Raw genomic sequence first — 19,668 nt, 5'->3', positions numbered from 1 at the left:
TGGCGCACCCAGGATGCAATCTTGGGAGGATATTTTTTTAGCCAACATATCTGTTAAGGGCTATTCCGCGATTTTAATTTTGGAAGGTATAATTTTTTTCTTGGGACGGGACTTGGCCCCCCTGCCCCCCTGGGTACGCCACTGATATAGTATATATTTTTTCATATATTCATATATTACACTATTTTATATATTTTTCAATGATTGTACCTGATTATAAAAAAAGTCAATAAAAAGGAAGCCACTAGTTCATCTTGAACGACAGAGGAAGGGTCTCGGGGAGAGGGGGTTATAGTGTGTGTTTGTGTGTGTGGGGGGAGGGGTTATAAAACACAAAAGCTTTGGATGGACCGTAGTGACCAATATCCTGACCTGGCCGAGTGTAAACACGTTTTTGTTCGGCGCCGTTTGCTCTGTAATATTAGGGAGGGTGGTTTCTCCGGTTGTTCGTGTTTCTGGTCCCACGTTATGGCGTGACTGCTACGATTCTATGCTGATCGATTTTTTTTCCTCACGAATCCCCGAAAAGAATGTGATTTCTGCACGGTACGTTGAAAACGGTACAGCGGACTTTCTAATTCAGCCCTGTTTTCTTTCGCGGGATGCATACATAAATATCTGCAGTCACTGATTGAAGATTGAAACCCTCTAACACACTACATAAATTTTATTTCACGAATTTTTATACGCGTAAACATTGCAAGACATGTTTAACGATGATCATTGAATGATAATGACCAGGTCACGGACGTATCGCACCGCAACAGCAGCAGCGGAACCAGCGGCAGCGCCTCGTCGCCGAGTTCCGGCGTCAGCAGCCAGATAACCGGAAGTCATCAGCAGCAACAGCATTCGGCTAATCAGCAAAACAACAGCAATTCGCAAGCGGCTCTCGCTGCTCAGCTGGTCAGCCAGCAATTACTGATGCACGGTTCCCTGGGTGCATTGGGCCCTCAAGAGATCCAAGCGCTTGCATCGACGTTGCAGCAACAGCAGCAGTCGTTGCAGCAACAGTTGCAGCAGTTCGCGATGTTCCAGCAAGCTAATCCTGCTGCGACGGGACAGCTTCCGGCACAGGCGCAGTTCTTCCTACAGAATCAGGTTTGTTAAATCATTATTTTAATGGTTTAGTCGCTGTTGATTAAATTCCGAGTCCGCGTGGTGTTCTTATTATTAATGCACTAGATTTGGAGTGTAATTGCGATACTTGACTCTCCGTTACAATCTCTCTCTCTTTCGATTCATCGAAGACCAACAAACAAGCAACAGAGTTCATGAAGTCTTACAAAAATTATCTAATTGCAAGTGTTCACTAAACGAATGACATTCAAATTGAATTATTTTAAGTTTCGCCATGAAAATCGTTCATTGAAGGGGCTAATTAATTAAAAATTGAATATATTCCCGAGATGCAACAGCACGGAATCTTCTTTCCCGGCAGTCAGAATTAAGACACGTTCCGTATCGTTCGCGAAGGGGATCGAAAGCGCGAACAAACTCGCTCGAATTCCCGCCATTGTTCTCCGGGCACTCCGTCGAATTACCTACTCGATACGAATTCGATTCGATTCGATTCGAATCGAGAGGGGTGGATCAGTCGCTGGATCCAAAGACGACGGTCTCTCCCCGGTATATCTGATCGGCCGGCCGCGGTCGAAAGAAGTAGGTAGACATCTTATTCTTCGGAGACGGTTCGCTCGATTTGACGACGAGATAGCAGGCTGCCGATGTCACAAAGGGATGGGGTTTCTACTCGTTTGGTCTCGCGTTTCCTTGCACGAATCTCCCAAAAAATCGCTCCGCCAATCGGGGAGTGCTGGCTCGTTCCATTAGCCATCGCCGGGCTGCGAATTTCACGCATTTATCTGGAAAGTGTGAAAGCGAAAATCAAACCCGTGAAAACAACATTGTTTGTTGTTTAATCATTGAAAACCCACCCCTAAAAAGGTAATGGATGAACAGCTGCAACGCCTGCAATATGATTAATCACCTCTCTCTCTCTCCATCCTCAAGAAATACTGCAATCATCAAACTACTAGAACGCTTTTCTAAAAAGCCTCGGTATCCCCCTAAAGTAAAAAAAAAAAAAATGGACATTCATCACCTGCATCCCAAAGAATTTCTGTTTTTGTTCGTTCCAAGATCCTGCGGATCGGAACGGCGAAATCGATTCATGCTCGCACATATCCGGGGACACGGTTGAAAAACGATCTTCCTGGATACGATTTCGAAACGGTCTCTGTCCACCCCCGCGCAACAATAAACGCGGACAGGAGGAGGCCCGTACGAATTTCTATAGTGATTTCTATGGTTCCATCGCGAGCGTCGAACGCGTGCAGCTACGTAACCTTCTGGAAAAACCAACAAAACGACTTCGAACTTGAGCAGATTTAATGGCGGGGTATCTGCGAGAGGTTTAAAGCCGGGTTTCTTCCGTGTCTCCTTTGAAAGGTGCAACAAGGAGATCCCTTCGGCACCTTGCCCTAGGCTCCCTTTGTTCCCTCACACGTGGCCAGGCTGTTTCTCTTTCTTTTTTCTTTCGTTCCTTCCGTATTTTCTCCCATCTTGCACAATCTTTTACTACGGGGGGGGGGGGCGGACACCCTGTGCAGGATTTCTTTTGGGTACAGTCGAAGGATCAAGGGTGCGCGCACGATCGTCACCCTTCAACCCTTTTCAGAGTACCACGTAACCTGCACGCGAACCCTTTTCCGAAGATGCACGCGTCTGACAAGAGTCTCTTTGAGGTTTGCGTAACCGATATTTAATTCCCCGGATGTCTACCTATGGCTATTATTGTCGGCATGGTTAGTGTCTCGTGTCTGGGTAGGGTTGACGATTTAATTCAGGGGGTAATGTGCTGACTCTTCAGCACGTTACGTGAACGTTGCTCGATCAGTTTCGCTTCGATGGACTTTTTGTGGAAATGGAATCTTCAAAGGGAAGATTGCAGGAGACGGGCAAGGGAATTGCTTGATCTTTTCAAGACCGATGATCCGAGGGAATTTTTACTGACGTTGGTGGGTTGTTTGATCCGTTGATACGGCCGGCAATCCTAAATGATAATCAAACACAAAAGCAACGCTTACAGTACATTTCCTACAATAATATATTTATTTAATTATTATTTATTAATTTCCCCGACAACGAGTACACTGTGCGATACACACCGTGATTCGAACCACAAAAAAGTATTTCCGAAACGGCCGACTTAAGAGCATCAGAATTGCAAACAAAAATCAATTAGTCCTAATTGTGCGCCTGTTAATTTATCTAATCGTTTTCAACGATCTCGGGAAACCACGGGCCATAATAAATCCGATGGAAACAATGGAGTAGTAGTCATGCTTTCTAAATCCCGCGTTCCAAGTAGAAGGGGTGCGCAGGTGAGTCAGGTGAATTCTAGGCAACCTGTGGCACGTGGCGGTATTCAAAGCAGCCCTAGTATAGGGTGCATTCAATAAGCATAATGCTGACAATAAGCATAAGCAAGTCTTGGTCGTGAGGAGACACGCGACCAGGTCTCGAAACCCTTTTTCACCCCGAGCGTTTTGCACACAAGGATCCCTTTCATTTCTCGCGATCGAGCATCTGTTTCAGAAAAGGGCGAAGATTATCGATCGAGAGACAGGCACCCCTCGAGCATAACTCTTTCTCGCTATACCTGTTCGCGTGTAGTAACACGCGTCTCTTCTTCGACCATGGAAATCTCCATCGATACGTACACCGTTAGCTCGAGTGACGTGTGAAATTATAGTGTTTGAAATACGCGTCACGGCGCGGCGCACAGTGAGCCACAAACCGACGTTTTTGGGCAAGAATCTGCCGACAACTCAGTTTTTCATCGATTCGATTGTTTGCCGTTTATCCCATGTCGATATCTTTTCTCGTTTTAGAGAAAATTGCATTTAAGTGCGGAGAATTTACCTCGGTATCACTCCTACGTAGTAGGGGTAGGCATTTGAAATTTTACACAATGTTTTTTTAGACATAAAACGATGTTTTAAGACAGGAATCAGGGAAATCGGAGCGGGGGCCGCTGCCAGCTGAGATGCCGACACTTCTTAACCCTAAACCCTAAACCCTAAACCGCAAAATTTTAAACCGTAAATCTGGCCCTGAGAATTGCCAATTGAATAGAATTACATTCGGCACTTATGAGACTTACCATTAATTTATTGATCCAATAGCAGCGTTTTCGCTTCTTGAAAAAGAACTTCCTTGTGCTTGCCATCCTTTATTCTTAGAGAGCCTATAAGTGGATCGGATGATAATAACATATGCCGTATAATATCTATCCCAACAAAAACATTCTGTAAACAGGAGCCAAGTTCTTATGGCCGTAAAAAGTTGTGAGATCAAGTTCGTTAGCTTAGAAAAATAAACATAAAAATTAGTTAAAAAGAACGCTATTTAATTTTTGAAGAGTCACATGGAGGGCTAAATTATTCAAACTTGATGTAATATATTGAAATTAAGTAATGTAAATTATTCAAAATCGATGAAAAACTGAGTTGTCGGCAGATTTTTGTTCAAAAAGATCGGTTTCTGGCCCACTGTGCGGCGGTTGCCTATTTCGAAGATGTCTTTTGGAACATGTTTGTAGTGATTCTAGGAAAGTTGTATGAATTTTTTGATTGGCTAATTGATTTTAAAATTTTTTGTTTTAGTAGAGGATGGAAGGAAAAAATTTCTAAGACGTTCTCGGGATAAAAAAGAATATAATGTTATTAGCTTTGTTTGTCTTTGATGCACATTAGTGAGAATATAGTGAGGATGTCTCAATAGATTAACAGTCGACAATTGGTAAAAATGTGTTTACTTTATTTAGCGATCGGAGAAAAACATTTCTTGTTAGCTTAATTTATATTTGTTCTTTTTAGTAGAGTCAAAGGTAGAGAATGATTAGATAGGTTGTCAGTTTTTGCGAACTGACATCTATTGCTAAAAAGAGACTATAATTCTAGAGGAGCAAAGGAAATTGTTTGACTAGTTAAAAAAATGGTAAAAATGTTGACACGATGAACGTCTTGCAGGGGCTGTTGCAGAGCGGTGGCTACGCTTCAAGACCCAGTCATCCGCGCTCACAGTCCATGCAGGTACTGTCAATAAGCCTAGATCCTCTAGTTTCCGCTACGATCGACTGTCAAAAAATTGATCTCATACCTCACGATCCAATTGAATCCACGCATAAAACCACAAACCATAGATTTACTACTGGGAGTCATTTCCATTTCCAGCTCTCCCACCGATACAAACAAGCAAAATCATTGGTGAGAATGATCGAACACGATAAAAACGATGGTGTCTCTGTTGTCTCAGGTGCAGCAAGCGGTGGCGCAAGCAGCCCAGCAACTGCAAGCTCTGCAGAAGCAGCAGGCTCTTCAGGGTGGCGGTGGTCTGGTTGGTCGAGGTTTGACGCAACAAAGGTCTCCGCCACCTCCTGGCACCCCGCCAGCGGTGAAACAACCACCAACAAGATTGGAACCATCACCGGAAGAGACCACCGACCTCGAAGAACTGGAACAGTTCGCGAAAACCTTCAAGCAGAGGAGGATCAAGCTCGGTTTCACCCAGGGAGATGTTGGACTCGCCATGGGCAAGCTGTACGGAAACGATTTCTCGCAGACGACGATTTCGAGGTAAATTCACGTTCGAATAGACGTTCAAATCTAGGATGTCTTGTATTAAGGGTAAATATTTAATGAACCATTTCCGATGATTGCAGGTTCGAGGCGCTGAATCTTTCGTTTAAGAACATGTGCAAACTGAAACCGCTGCTGCAGAAGTGGCTGGAGGATGCAGATAACTCTCTGAACAACCCTAACTCTCTTTCGAACCCACTCACCACTCCGGAAGCCATCGGCAGGCGGCGGAAGAAGAGAACTTCGATAGAGACCAGCGTGAGGGTGGCTCTGGAAAAAGCGTTCGTGCAGAACCCGAAACCCACCTCCGAGGAGATCACTATATTGGCGGACAGTTTGGCGATGGAGAAGGAGGTGGTTCGGGTGTGGTTCTGCAACAGGTGAGTTTTCCTACCGTTCCACCTATTCATTTTTATCTAGCTTAAGAATTCCCTCTAAACTGAATCTCTCAAATGAACCGGTCACGCTTCCCTACAACTGCTCCTAAGAACCAAACCATAATGACTCAAGCTCAACCTGTTCCAGACGACAGAAGGAGAAGAGGATCAACCCTCCAACAGCAGCGATGGGGAGTCCAACGATGGCGTCCCCAGCACCCTCGGTGTTCGCCTCGCTAGCTGGCTCGATGTCGGGCAGTCCTCTAGCGCTGACGACGCACTCGTCGGGCATGGGACACTCTCACCCCCATCCAACACCTTTAGGATCGCCTCTCCCCCTGGCCCTGGTGGCTTCGGCAGGTGGCAATTACCACCCACTAAGCGGCAAGTCCCACGAGTGACACCAGCAGTCGGCCCACCAGGGGGACGCAATTTATCATCAACACCATCACCAGCAACCGCATCAGCAGCAGCAACGACGTTTGTGCAATCTACCCGAGTTCTATCACTAATCCTTCAACGATGCGGCTGGTGACGTAAGCCTGGATCACGTCGAAGAGGTTCAACGCCAAATGGAATTTGGCTTGAAGTAGAATCAAGATCGAGACAACAACGGGGCTTCGTCATCGAGGAGAAATGATGTTTCTCCGACGGAGGCCCCGATGGCACGATACGATTCGATACATATCTTGGTGACGAGGTTCCACGATCGAGGACTCGGTCGATCATGCCGACTGCAGCCTCGTGGACCCTCCTTTCGCATACAAGGCAGCATCTGCTCGATCAGTATACGAGGCGCGCCACGTTTCGGAGAGAACTCGACGAAAGACTTCTAGATAATTAGTCGACGCTTAGGAAATTCGGTGGGTCGGTGTTTCTCGTTCAGTTTTGTCGTTTCTTCTTCAGTATTATCGTTCGTTCGCGGATCGTCCACGGCGGAACGAGGTTGTCAAAGTCCGCGGAGAGGCACGTGCGGAGAAAATGAGTTTCGCGACCGATTCTGCGGCACGGTCAATTTTCGCGCAGACGCCACCGCCGCCAGGCTATAAACAAGTCCTCCTTAGTCGTCCTCCCGGCGAGTTCTCGTCGTGAATTGTCATGAAATATTTATCAGGAGGGGAACCGATCGACGACGCACGTGTAATTATCGACTGGCTTCCTTCCATCGGAGTTGTTCGATTCCGCGTTCTCTCTTTGGACCGAGGCCGAGTTCATATCGCGAGACACAACCGATTCCGCGCCAGGTCTTCGACGATCCGGCGATCGAGGATCGAGGATCGGGAAATTCGTGCTCTAGCAGTACAATTCTTCTATGTTTCTATTTTTATTTTTTGCGTTCCGATCAGTGTCGCGAGACGGTTCCTTCGAAGAGGACGAGTACAGACATGGTGCTCGACTCTCCGTGGTAAGCAGGGTTTAATCGCGACCGATGAGGAAGCGTCCGCCATTTTGAGATCGAGAATTTGTCCGCGGACCGACGTAGCGGAAAATCCTCCTGCGAAATTGTGGTCAGGGGTCGTCGAAGCTTCGCATTTCACTGCCACGGGAAATTTGGATAAATTAATTTTCGCTGTTTCGTTTTGTTCGAGCGCTGGCCATGGTTTCGCGGGAGTATCTTCTTATTTATTAGTTCGCGGATAAAGAAGGTTAATTCCAAGACAAAATTTGTAACACCAAGAATGGTTACAGAAAGTGTTCTGTTAACAGACCATGGCAGCAGTATAGCGACATCGATCAGGACAAGTTCTCGATCATCGAGTTGAAGAGCCACGCTTCCTCGTCGGTCGATAATAATGCGGCGAGGTCCGACAATACGTTTTGTAGATATCTAACGCGTACGGTCGCGTGTCTGTCGTCATACATATCCGTGTCCCGAAACTGTACATAAATTATGCGAGTGTTAATTTCGTGAAATTCAGCGGGAATGCGAGTGCTGCCTCGTTCTTCGCGTTCGACAACCTTCCACAACCAAATCTCTCGTAAAACAATTAAGTAAACTTGCTACTTATATACAGGGTGAGTCACCAAACGTTACCACCTCAAATATCTTTGTTGTTCCTAAAGATACGTAAAATATGGTAAGGACAAAGTTGAATGGTACAATGGGGCTGACACGATGCAAAAAAAAAATTTTGTTTTTATGTCATTTTTTCAGAGATATGAAGGTGACCTTCATTTTTTTAAATGGAATGAGGTATTTTTTAATACATCAATCGATGCAGCTGGACATTCGTTATAATAAAGTACTAACCTATGTATGTCGAAAAGTTATTAGTTCAGGAGATATTTCAATTTAAATAACTCTAAAACACCATTACTGTCGTGATAAGACGTTACATAAGTAAGTAAACACTGACGTCGTAGTACGACAGTAATGGTATTTTAGAGTTATTTAAATTGAAATATCTCCTGAACTAATAACTTTTCGACATACATAGGTTAGTACTTTATTATAACGAATGTCCAGCTGCATCGATTGATGTATTAAAAAATACCTCATTCCATTTAAAAAAATGAAGGTCACCTTCATATCTCTGAAAAAATGACATAAAAACAAAATTTTTTTTTTTGCATCGTGTCAGCCCCATTGTACCATTCAACTTTGTCCTTACCATATTTTACGTATCTTTAGAAACAACAAAGATATTTGAGGTGGTAACGTTTGGTGACTCACCCTGTATATAATTTCACCTTGAAACATTCTTCGTTACAGTTCTCGTTCGCTCGTAAAAACTTCAATAAATTCTGTTTATTCGTTACGTAACTGATTATATTAGTCGCGACGCGCGAGTGACTTCAACGCCCGCGTAAGCGCGACCTTTTCATCGAGGTGATCGAACGAGCCAAGTTTTCGCATTTCTCGCGACAAATCCCTGGACAGACACGAGGGTTAGATCTTGTAGATACGTGCGTACGTGTACATACGGTATATACACAACCGCTGTACGCAGATTAACTATACATATGTAGCGCATGTACGTTTACACAGATCGAACAGCGGCTCTCGGTCCTGAGAGTTCTATTCCGCCATTTATCCGCAAGAATCCATTCCACCGAAAACCTACAGTCTTCCAGAACTGAATCGCTAAAATGTCTGCACATCTACAACTGTTTAAACAAATCTCAAACCGTGAAAAATCGTGAAAAGTATACCGCTATTTATACATGCTAATTTTTAAAGGATTTTACCGTAAATCTGGGTATGCGAACATCGCGAACTCTCAGCTCCAAATGCCAAAGTCGACAGATTCAAGGTGGTGAGCTCCCGGTGACTAATTAAGGGCTATGATCTTTTAGGGGAGGAACGTAAAGGGCCGTACACAATAGAACTAATATCGTAATCGCCGTATGCTAAGAGTCGTGGATATACGTATAAATATATTATATTATATTCTATATATATATGTGCGTGTGTGTAACGCGCGCGTTCATCGCGCGTGCTGTACATATGCACGTATAACCATATACATACTATACATAAATGTATAAAGTGAACGTGTTTGTAAATGATAGACGGAGAATCGACGAAGAGTGCACGGTAGCCATGCCGTGCCATACTCGTTTCTTATTACTACGACTACTGTTAAGGCACTTTTAATTGTAGGCATCAGGAAAAACGTCGTTAATTACCGAGAAGCGGGAACTCGAGGGATTCGGCTTTACGTTCTAGATAGACTGCGTATCGATCTTTAACCTTTTTTTCTTCGCAAAAATTGCAGACGACTGAGAACGACAATTTGCGAAATTTTTAATTACCTAATCCTGAGGCTACAGAGTCGCTCGGTTCCGTTTTTTAAAGAAGCGCGTTTCGACCGTGTACATTTGTTGCGTACCCATTTTTGTAACAATACAAATATAAATATATATATATACATATACATATATAAATATAAATATCTATGTACCCGCATACGTCGCCGAGTGCACCGGTGTATGTCCGTGTACATATACTTGACGTATTACGTTGTATGTGATTCTTTGCCGGACGCGACACGACACGATATATTACAATATATATTTCCGTTGTATTTTAATATAACTGGTCGCGCGTGTCCGATCCTGTATATAAATATTGCTACGTGTATGTATGTATGTAAAACGCGTGCGAGACGAGACGGAACGCGTGTGATTCTGTTCGAGATACTGTGACCGATATTCGGACACTTTCAAAAAGTTATTCACTTCACCGGGAGTGGACCAAACGACTCGAATCGTTTTCAGAAGTTCGAACAACTAGTTTACCACGTCCGCGTCGTGCACCGATTGTTTTATCCCCTGTTAAAAGGAACCAAGTCGTTTGGCCCGCTTTTCAAACAGCTGTTTTCTATTTCGAATATCGTCCGAATATTTTCGAATGTCGTCCGATCATGCACCCCGTTCTCCTAGGAGCCCCGAATTTCGTTTTATCTTCGAACATTAACTTCCAGAGCCGTGGACCAAGCTGTAGCGAGAGACAGGACAGCGCGAATGTGTGCAAGCGTACGAGAGAACGTGCGAATCCGACGCGAGAGCGAAAACGAGACGAAAGAGAGGACAAAACGATACGATAAAGAGTTCCTAGAGCACCCGAGAGCGCGCTAGACGTTTTTTAGAGGCGAACGAGAGGGAGAAAAACAGAGGACCATCATTTATCTCTGCGAGGATTCTCAGTACCTCGGTTCTTTGGTTCTGAAAATTTTCGTGTGCAGAAAACTGGAACAGATGGCAGCGAGTCCCTCATTTTATGCGGGAGGTTAAGAAATTATTTTTCAATTTCTCTGTTGGTCGGTGAAAAGGATTTTGTACTGAAAATTTGCTGACAATGGAAGCTTTCGTATAGGAAACATGTTCAGGGTGATTGCTTATATTAGATGTCTGACGATCGGTGAACGAATTTTTGGATTTTTCTGATCCTCCTTCTCGTTTCTTCTCGTTCGTGGTTGATGCGTAATGTTGTAGATAGAGAGAAATTAGCGAACACCCACCAACCACACACCCTTGTCCCTTTTCAAGCGTCCTCTGATCGACGTGTCATTGGTTCATTTGTCGTGAGCCTCGTTGAACCAGCGCATTCCGCGATAGACGCATAGTACAGTGATTATTATTATTAATATTATTATTATTAATTATTATTAACTATTATTATTATTATTATTATTATTATTTCATTATATTTTAACTTTTATTATTTGACAATAAAAGTACTAGACAACTTTAGTTCCTTTTGGTTCTTATGATTTACTTTTTCGTTCCTCTGTTACCTTTTGTTTCCCTTGTCTTAATAGTTAATTAATTAATATTCTAGCCCTGCCGTCCCACCGCGTCCTGTAATGTAAATAGATCAGCGAATTATCTCCCGACTAATTTGCGAGTCGCGGAAATTCCGCGAAGACCCTTTCAGAAAATGGTCACGACCGACGGATGTATACCGAGATTATAGTCGTCTAATCAATCAGTAGAGGTGTGTATAATTGTCTGCATCGCGAGAGAGAGAGCAAGAGAGAGTGAGAGAGGAGGATGATTCTAGCGTTTACTATAACGACTTACTAAACGAATTCGATGTGTAACCGGTACATAATGGAACGCGAGCGCGCGAATAAATCGCGTTCGGTGCGTGGGAGTAACGATTAATTATTTAGGGGAGGAGGAGGAGGATACCATTAACGATAGTGTGTTATTCGAACCAGATTAAACGTTAGGTGAAAACGTGGAGCACGGTATAACAGTTCTTAAAACGAAAAACATAATATGGAAAAAACGGAATGATAATTCTAACAATTGAGTCGCGAAAACGGGAAAAGAAGGATCCCGTCCGGCGGCAAAGTCGTCTAAACTATTTTGTACCATGAATTAGCGGCGTTGTCGCGAACAATCGCGTACGTTTTATCGTTAGGAGGATACGTCCGCGATCTATCGTCGAATCGAACACGTGAACACTATTAGGAATAATTTAATTTAATTATGCGAACGGTTTCCAATGTATGATTCGCGGGGAGCTTCGTTGAAAACTTGGAATGCGAGGGAGAGAGAGAAAGGAGATGAGTGCGCGTGCGCGTGACGCTGTATAAATAAAATCATATCAATCTGGAATAGTTCATGTTACCTAGGATACGGTATTACTACGATCATTATCACAATATGATTAGTAAGAGTATTGTAATTGTATAATAAACTGCGTCATAGATACTCGACGCGTTGCACATCATTCTCCTCGTTGTCTGGATCTGATCTAGGCTGAACGTCGTGTAGGTTCTGATCCAGGCTAAAGGCGAAGTAGGTTCTGATCCAGGCTAAATATGAGGTAGGTTCTGATCCAGGTTAAAACTTGGACTAGAGGGCAGCACTGTACCGGGAACAGCGAAACCCCCGGCGGCAGTGCAGTGCTTCCATTGTGCACACCTTTTCTCGTGCAAGCGCGAGAAAACAGTAACGTATCTACTGTTGGGTAGCAGAGCGCAGAGCGGCCAGAGCCCTGAGGCAAGCTATATTGGCGGAAATGTACCGAAATGATCTTACCGGACAAAAAGACTCCAGGACGTGTCCTACGAGTTATAAAATATACACAAATACACTTGTTATACATTCATTTTTCAGAATCAAATCATATAAATTTTTTAAAATTGTGCGGGGTGCTCAAGGAATCCCATTTTATCGAGAAGCTAACGTTACTGAGGCTGAAATCGCCGCGCATGTGCGAGAAAAGGTGTGCACAGTGCACAATCGAAGCACTTGACTGCGCCGCAGTGTTCCGATTGAACCCACCGTTTTTCGCGCAATTTCAACCTCAGTAACGTAACAATTTCGATGAAATCGGGTAGCTTGAGCGCGCGCACCCCGCAGACTTTTAAAAAATTATTAGTGTATACATATGAAATATTGAAATTTAACATAATTGAAAGTTATTCTTTATTTTGAGGATGGGATGAGCACTGCAATAACTAAGCAAAAGAATACATGATAAAACAAGAAAATACTTTATTTGGCAGAATCAATTAAAGAATACCAACATTTGTTGCTAGGGTAAGGAAAACTGCCAAAACCTTACCAGTATTCATAAATCAAAAATTACATCATACATACATATAATATACATATATACAATATAAAACAAAACAAATTGTTGCACAACAGTCTATTCGCTCAGTCAATATAGGCACACTTATCTCGAGCAAGTGTAAGATCTTGCACAACTTCGGGTTCCTGGCAAATATCCTGAATTAAAAGAATTAAATGATCCACGGTTTTAAAAGCTACGTTATGTTCTGCAAAAAAGGCAGATAATCTAATTTCTGCACGTTTCACTTTATCTATGTGAGATAAAGTTGTGCTATTACAATTAATATTACTATTGTTGTTATTACAGGTGGCTTTGTTATCCAATAAACTAATATTCCGTATATGTCTGACCGATTTCGAATGCTTAATTAATATGTTTCTGCAACATGTGACAGCTATGTTACATGCAGTACAATGTGCTTTATTTTGTAGTGGGGAAGGAGCTAACCATACTTTAAAAATATCTTCGTCTAGCCACGAAGTTTGAAAATTACAAATTCTATTCCTCCTACTCCTCGTTGTAACTCTTTCTCCACTATTAACTGCCATTTTATAATAAAATATTAACAATATACTTCCGCGTCACGTCTCTCGTCCATCAGTCGTCCATCAGTCGTCCCGCCAATAACACCGGTACATTCCCGCCAATATAACTGCCTCAAGGTGTCAGATGGTGTCAGGGCCTTGTAGATACGTTACTGTCCTGGCCGCGCATGCGCGAAAAACGGTGGGTTCAAGTGGGTTCAATCCAGTTCAATCGGAACACTGCCCGGCGCGGCGTGACCACTCTCGTATCGGTATACTCTCTGTTCAATTCAATTCTGTGTGCACACTTCTATTTAGCAACTTTTGGAACTGCGCCGCGCGTTTTACGACTTTCAATTTTCAATTGAATTTTAACAATCTACAAAATAAACACTTGTTGACCACTTAAATGAAACAGGTACGACATTCTATGGGATTTTGACATCTTGATTTTCTCGCTATTGTTACTCGTAGCAAAAAATTTTTCAGCATAGGCTTGAATGGTATCGAGTGCAGCATATTTTGATGTTATTAGTTTTTTCGTGAATGGACGCGTAAAGGTCATATAAAGGTTAACTTTTTTTTTAATGGAATGAGGTATTTTTGAATACATCAATCGATGCAGCTGGGCATTCGTTATAAAAAAGTACTAACCTATGTATATCGAAAAATTAGTAGTTCAGGAGATATTTCAATTTAAAAAACTCCTGAACTACTAATTTTTCCACATACATATAGGTTAGTACCTTTTTATAACGAATGTCCAGCTGCATCGATTGATATATTCAAAAATACCTAAAAAAAAAAGTTAACCTTTATATGACCTTTACGCGTCCACTCACGAAAAAACTAATAACATCAAAATATGCTGCACTCGATACCATTCAAGCCTATGCTGAAAATTTTTTTGATCGTATAGTATGTTACTCGAGTAACATATATAATAGCGAGAAAATCAAGATGTCAAAATCAGGTGAGACACCCTGTATATTGTATATAATATGATTAGAACGCGCTTTGGGACTAATCGCGTATAGCTCTTACCCGATGGGAATACAAATTTAAAAATCAATACCTTTTCGTCGTGACTATTCGTACTTTTTCCATTTTCTACACATTCACTGTCTTTCGCATTCGTTTAATTTATTAATATTGCAATGTAAATAATTTTTATGTTATCATTCACTATTCATAATTACATACACGCGTAGATTCGTAATACATAGCCGTTGATTAAATAATAGTTACCACACACATGTAAGATTTTCGCAATTGGCGTTCGTGAGAAAACGCGCGTGTATATAAGAATCTGAACTGTCCTGTCATGATTCAGTAGTTGGAGTGAGTTGGAGTGTCAAAGGAAGGAGTGGTAACTGTTAACAATTTCTGAAAAATCACACAAAGTAAGTGGCTACTTCCAACCTTCCAACGTAGTACTCATACATTGACATTCAAATGGTCTACGAGAAAATGGAAGCATGCTTACAGTAAAGGTTCAACGCATTGTTGCTGCGAAAAAGAAACGTCAGTTGAAAGATTCCATTTTAAAACTGTTCGGTCAAGGTCAATAATACGTAGAACGAAACGGCACATGTTTCTGCTTATATATTTTCTCATAAATGTTTTATTTATAGACACATAACCTCTTAGAAGCGCGGGACAGCGAGTTATAAATTGTTCGAGATCGATTACACTTGTTTATAAAGCTGCAATTATCTACGAATATTCAAATATCATAGAATGATGAAATCTCGAATAAAAAATTTTGAAATTGATCGATCACGGACCGTGATATCTGTCAAACAAGTTTAGATAAATGAAAATCATATTTAATATATTTTGTTTGAATTAATCTAATGATTAGTACATTCAGAAATACTCACGCAAATTTTTTAATACTTGTAGAATGTTTAGCGCAAGATTCTTGAAGCAATTTAAATTACCAACTAGACAACTAAATACTACTTCGGTAAGAAGAAAGATACCCGCAGGTAGTGAGCAACCACCTAAACCTGCAGTTAACGAGCAAGCAACAAAGGCCACTAAATTAGACACCGAATCCATGCTAGGTATAATATAATTTATATACAGTGACTCGTATGATCGTTCATGTAATTTCCAAATAAACACGATGTTTATCCTGCTTTTCTAAAATTCATCGGCACTGTATTTTTCCTAGGCTTGGCTCAAAATTACAATATTTTGTATATAATTTGAAGAAATAAATGAAACAGCTTTCTACGAACGAATATGCGAATCACTGTAGTTGAAATCATTTAAACGGACAAAAAGAAAAGAAATGTTCTTTTATATGCTTTAGCAAATATGCATTATGTATCGAATTTTGATAAACGCGTGCTAGTATGGGTTAAAAAATATCCTAGCATAGATGCAATTCCAAAAATGATACCGTAAGTAGTTTTGCCATAGGTAGCATCGTATTAAGAAATTATTTCGAGTATAACTTTTGTTCTCCATTCATTAGATGGAGTACTATGCAACGAGCAAATACAATAGCGCGAATTCGTATATGCAACATAATGGGTGTTATCGCGATAATAGGCTTCATATCGGCTGTCATGTCAGGGAAAAGGGAAGCAGCAGCTGGAAGACACGTGATAGGTGACAGAATGCAATGGTACGAGGAAGTAAGACAAAAGGGGAGAGAGGAAGCCGAAGCTAAAAAGAAAGATGAAGAGAAAGCAGCAGCTTTGGCTGCCGCAAAGTAATGACTATTTCCTATTAAAGTCTAACGACAATCTAGAAACTTGCAATATTTCAAAATACTTTCTCCACTATTTTATTAATGGATATATGTAGCTTATAATTTCACAGTATTTTTTAGAGCAATAACGTTATACTATTATACATCTTTGAAAACCTCTGCAGCATAGAATGAAATGTACATTGTACAATAATGTAAAATATGAAGATTATGTACTAAAGTAGATGTACATTGTTGAAACATATTTTCATGTTATCGCTTAATAAATACTCTATACACATATAGATTAAGTATAAGCATTATTTTAATTACTTCCACGTGATCTTTTGGTAAACGGGAAATGATTCGAACAATCCGATAGGTAACTAGATAAAAGTTGGTCTGATGGTAACTTTAACAAATAACGAACGCATTTAAATATTATGGTACAAATGTTTAATAAACTACAACCTTAAATGCAGTTAGGCTTATAACCATGTAAATATGGTACAACTATGTAAATAATCAATCGTGCTCAACAATAACATTGTATGGAATTACCAGTATCGTAATATTATGGGCTGCTAACGGATGCTTTATAATAGTTGCGGCATCGTTCATAATATATTTGAATTGTTCGCTTTTTTACAACTTCTTCTACGTTCAGCTCCGATTGCAACAAGCGCATAGTACTTTGTTCTTTCCTTAATGTTTTAAGAAGTTGAGGAGTATTATCACCGCTATCCCGTTGGTCTTTCAATTTCTTTACTTTCTCTTTTGTAGCATTTAAACATTTCGAGATAGCCTGTTCTCTCTTTGCATGGACCGTGTGAATCTGTTCGTACAAATCTTTGCAAGTCGCCGCCGGGTCGGTTTGGGTTTTGAAAGATTCTGTTGGTATCGTCGTATTTAGCATGTAAATGATTTTGTCATCGATTTGTCGCATTTTCTGCAGTGCATCCTGAAACAAGACAATATTATATAAACATAAGCTTACTCGATTAAAAACTAAAAAAACAAAGGTAATCAACGTACAATTATATTAATAATTTTTTCGTAATGTTTAAATAACTGTGTATATTTAGTATGTATTATTTAACAGTTTTACATACAGAATATACATAGATTATAGATACATCTAAATATAAGGATTGTATCGCAAGTGCATGTGATAACCTAACCTCGTCAGATGTTTCTCATATTACAAAATACTATTTATAGTAGATGATACGAACAATTAAAATATTAGATTGAATTCGTTCGTGGAAACTAGTTTACCAAAATATTTCTAATGAAACATTTCTACAATTACAAAGTATTATATAAATAGAGCGGCATATAACCTTAACTCAACACAAACTATGTATACATGGTTGTGCATTTGTTAAAAAGATACAACGTGTAATTTAAAAATATTGGTTTTACTAACATATTTAAAATTCGTTAAATTCAGGCTTGATATCCTTTACATTATTTTCATTTACAATAGAAATACCTGAAACTGTAAAAAGTCACCGCATTCTACACTCATGGCTGCCATACTTGCTAGTCGTTCAATAATGCCTGTAACAGAGATAAACATAATAAGCAACAAGTGATAATGTAATTTAACAATTAGAATTTATTTTGTAATGAGATAGTGTCATTTTGATTAAAAAATATATACGGAACCTCGTCGACAAATCGAGAAAACCCAGCAAAATTTAGTTCGGACAAAATTTAATGATTTAGGGCTGATTTGGTTAAGAAGCAATCGCGAAATCACATCGAAAATGTGATAAACTCCCGCCCTTAGCTCGAATATCGCATATCGCATATTTTTAACTGTAACAAATGATTCTTGACGAATCCCTCATAAGGCACCGTGCAATCAGCGGCACGAATCATTTGCTTTGTAAAATTTCAAAATAGCGCCATTCCACGTAGCGCGCAAAACCACCGACGAGATACTATTCGTCGGTGGCAGTAGTAGCAAAACGCTCGACAAAATACCGACGGTCGGTAATTTTAACTAGCAGTTTCAGCGTTTCGTCATCGCGTGGAATGGCGCTATTTCGACATTTTTCTGCTGAACTTCCGAAAATCGGTCAAATTGGAATTGAGTTACAATTTTGCACATTGCCTTTTTGCAAAAGCACCGACGAGATACTGTTAAAGACTGTCAGCCAGTGTGGCCAGAATGAAGTTGGTTTCAACTTCATTTCCCCCTCCAGGTTTTCCACCTTATCTCCTTCCACTATCCTATTCCACCTATTCCACCATTCAGTCCCTATCGCGCACGCGCAACGTGTCTTCCATTCGCCTTACTCTGCCTCACTCCATTGTCTCTATTCTCGTCGCGCAACGTGTCACATATTACTCTGGTCATCAGAGAGGGGGTACTTGTATTCCCCCCGATTCCTTTTCGATTACCCCTGTCTGAACACACTGGGACACACTACTGCCAGTCTTGTGGGAGATCGTGTCACTCGAATAATTCGGTGTGTTTTTTGATGCCCTCTATACATTATAGGATGTATTCTGGCTGGAGCAGGCTGGAGTAAGATACAGAAGGCCATCGATGTGATCTGACGTGATCTTGTCGATGCAAATGGCCACTGAGGAGATTCTCGTCGGTGAAAAGGCAAATCGACACGGAACCATATTAATAATGTTATCATGAATTGTTACATTCTGCATCGAACATTTCACACGATGTTTTAGTGTTGGTGATTAAGGATTAAAATATTAGAAGTAAAACTCAAGCATAAAAAATTCTTAGAAATATTGTACATAATTAAGAAAGTATTGAAGCATAATTTTAAGAAAATCAACAATTCCTACTTCAAATTTTATATGAGATACTTCAATTTGTAATTTCAAAATAGTTCATAAACGAGAATTATAACCTTACACTTTTTATACATAATATCCTGGCCTACCCGCGCGAGCGCAGTTCGTTTTTAGATGTGCCTGCGTAGTTTTTTAGTTTATATTTATAATAAGTTTATCAATAATTGTTGTCACGACGATCTACATCGATCAATATTTGATGGGGTCGGGAGAATTCCCAAAAGGATTCAAGACGATTCGAACAAAAATTTCCTAACATTTTAGTTTAGAATATAAGTTATGTACGTGTACAATACAAACATTTTGTGTATGAATCTACAATGAATAAATAAAGACAAAGTAATTACAAAATATATCTGCTTATTTATTTATATTGAAACACCAATTTCTCCCAAACGTGTTCGACTCGTGCCGGACAATCCGATTTTCGAAATTTCGACCGCCAGACTTGTCATTGGAGTAGTACTACTGAATTTCGTGCCACCTCCTTCGACATCATGTTCTCCTAATACAAAGATCAATTTTCGAGGTTTTCAAGAATTTTCGACAA

At 40.7% G+C, this 19,668-nt stretch overlaps 3 protein-coding genes across 11 annotated transcripts in view; 2 read left to right on the top strand and 1 right to left on the bottom strand.

The window, feature by feature from the left end:
• The window catches only part of LOC143216764 (uncharacterized), a 131,438-nt gene extending 119,216 nt beyond the window's left edge, over positions 1 to 12,222 (top strand). Inside the window, exons 6-10 of one of the 2 annotated variants that reach the window (XM_076440139.1) lie at positions 742 to 1,101; positions 5,037 to 5,099; positions 5,323 to 5,642; positions 5,729 to 6,025; positions 6,171 to 12,222. In XM_076440139.1, coding sequence (XP_076296254.1) covers positions 742 to 1,101; positions 5,037 to 5,099; positions 5,323 to 5,642; positions 5,729 to 6,025; positions 6,171 to 6,423 — 1,293 coding nt within the window. In that variant the 3' untranslated portion in view covers positions 6,424 to 12,222. The remainder of the gene's footprint in view (positions 1 to 741; positions 1,102 to 5,036; positions 5,100 to 5,322; positions 5,643 to 5,728; positions 6,026 to 6,170) is intronic. The other variant, XM_076440140.1, reaches the window with a different exon arrangement.
• A 1,627-nt stretch (positions 12,223 to 13,849) lies between these two features.
• Positions 13,850 to 16,595, top strand: LOC143216766 (UPF0389 protein CG9231). Of its 7 annotated transcripts, none has more exons than XM_076440144.1 (5): positions 13,850 to 14,000; positions 14,794 to 14,985; positions 15,488 to 15,651; positions 15,903 to 15,993; positions 16,068 to 16,595. In XM_076440144.1, the coding sequence occupies exons 3-5, from the start codon at positions 15,489 to 15,491 to the stop codon at positions 16,309 to 16,311; spliced, it is 498 nt and encodes a 165-aa protein (XP_076296259.1). In that variant the 5' UTR covers positions 13,850 to 14,000; positions 14,794 to 14,985; position 15,488; the 3' UTR covers positions 16,312 to 16,595. The 7 variants fall into 7 exon arrangements, with proteins under 7 accessions (XP_076296259.1, XP_076296260.1, XP_076296262.1 ...); XM_076440145.1 differs by having other exon boundaries at positions 13,851 to 14,000; positions 14,916 to 14,985; XM_076440147.1 differs by lacking the exon at positions 14,794 to 14,985 and having other exon boundaries at positions 13,858 to 14,000.
• Positions 16,596 to 16,611: 16 nt separating this feature from the next.
• On the bottom strand, positions 16,612 to 17,849 carry Ccdc58 (Coiled-coil domain-containing 58). Of its 2 annotated transcripts, none has more exons than XM_076440142.1 (2): positions 17,716 to 17,849; positions 16,612 to 17,247 (listed from the first exon to the last, which is right to left on the bottom strand). In XM_076440142.1, exon 2 carries the CDS (start codon positions 17,230 to 17,232, stop codon positions 16,861 to 16,863), a length of 372 nt encoding a protein of 123 aa, XP_076296257.1. In that variant the 5' UTR covers positions 17,233 to 17,247; positions 17,716 to 17,849; the 3' UTR covers positions 16,612 to 16,860. The 2 variants fall into 2 exon arrangements, with proteins under 2 accessions (XP_076296257.1, XP_076296256.1); XM_076440141.1 differs by having other exon boundaries at positions 17,782 to 17,849.
• Between the last annotated feature and the right edge of the window lie 1,819 nt (positions 17,850 to 19,668).

The sequence above is a fragment of the Lasioglossum baleicum genome, chromosome 16, assembly GCF_051020765.1.
Source record: "Lasioglossum baleicum chromosome 16, iyLasBale1, whole genome shotgun sequence".
NCBI classification, from domain to species: Eukaryota; Metazoa; Arthropoda; class Insecta; order Hymenoptera; family Halictidae; genus Lasioglossum; species Lasioglossum baleicum.
This window is presented reverse-complemented; position numbering and strand designations above follow the sequence as displayed.

Excerpts from the sequence above, each read along its gene's own strand:
- LOC143216766 (XM_076440144.1), top strand. The coding sequence starts at position 15,489 with ATGTTTAGCGCAAGATTCTTGAAGCAATTTAAATTACCAACTAGACAA. Across the intron at positions 15,652-15,902 it reads AGACACCGAATCCATGCTAG|CAAATATGCATTATGTATCG; the intron begins GTATAATATAAT and ends TATATGCTTTAG. Across the intron at positions 15,994-16,067 it reads GCAATTCCAAAAATGATACC|ATGGAGTACTATGCAACGAG; the intron begins GTAAGTAGTTTT and ends TCCATTCATTAG.
- Ccdc58 (XM_076440141.1), bottom strand. The coding sequence starts at position 17,826 with ATGGCAGCCATGAGTGTAGAATGCGGTGACTTTTTACAGTTTCAG. Across the intron at positions 17,248-17,781 it reads GTGACTTTTTACAGTTTCAG|GATGCACTGCAGAAAATGCG; the intron begins GTATTTCTATTG and ends GTCTTGTTTCAG.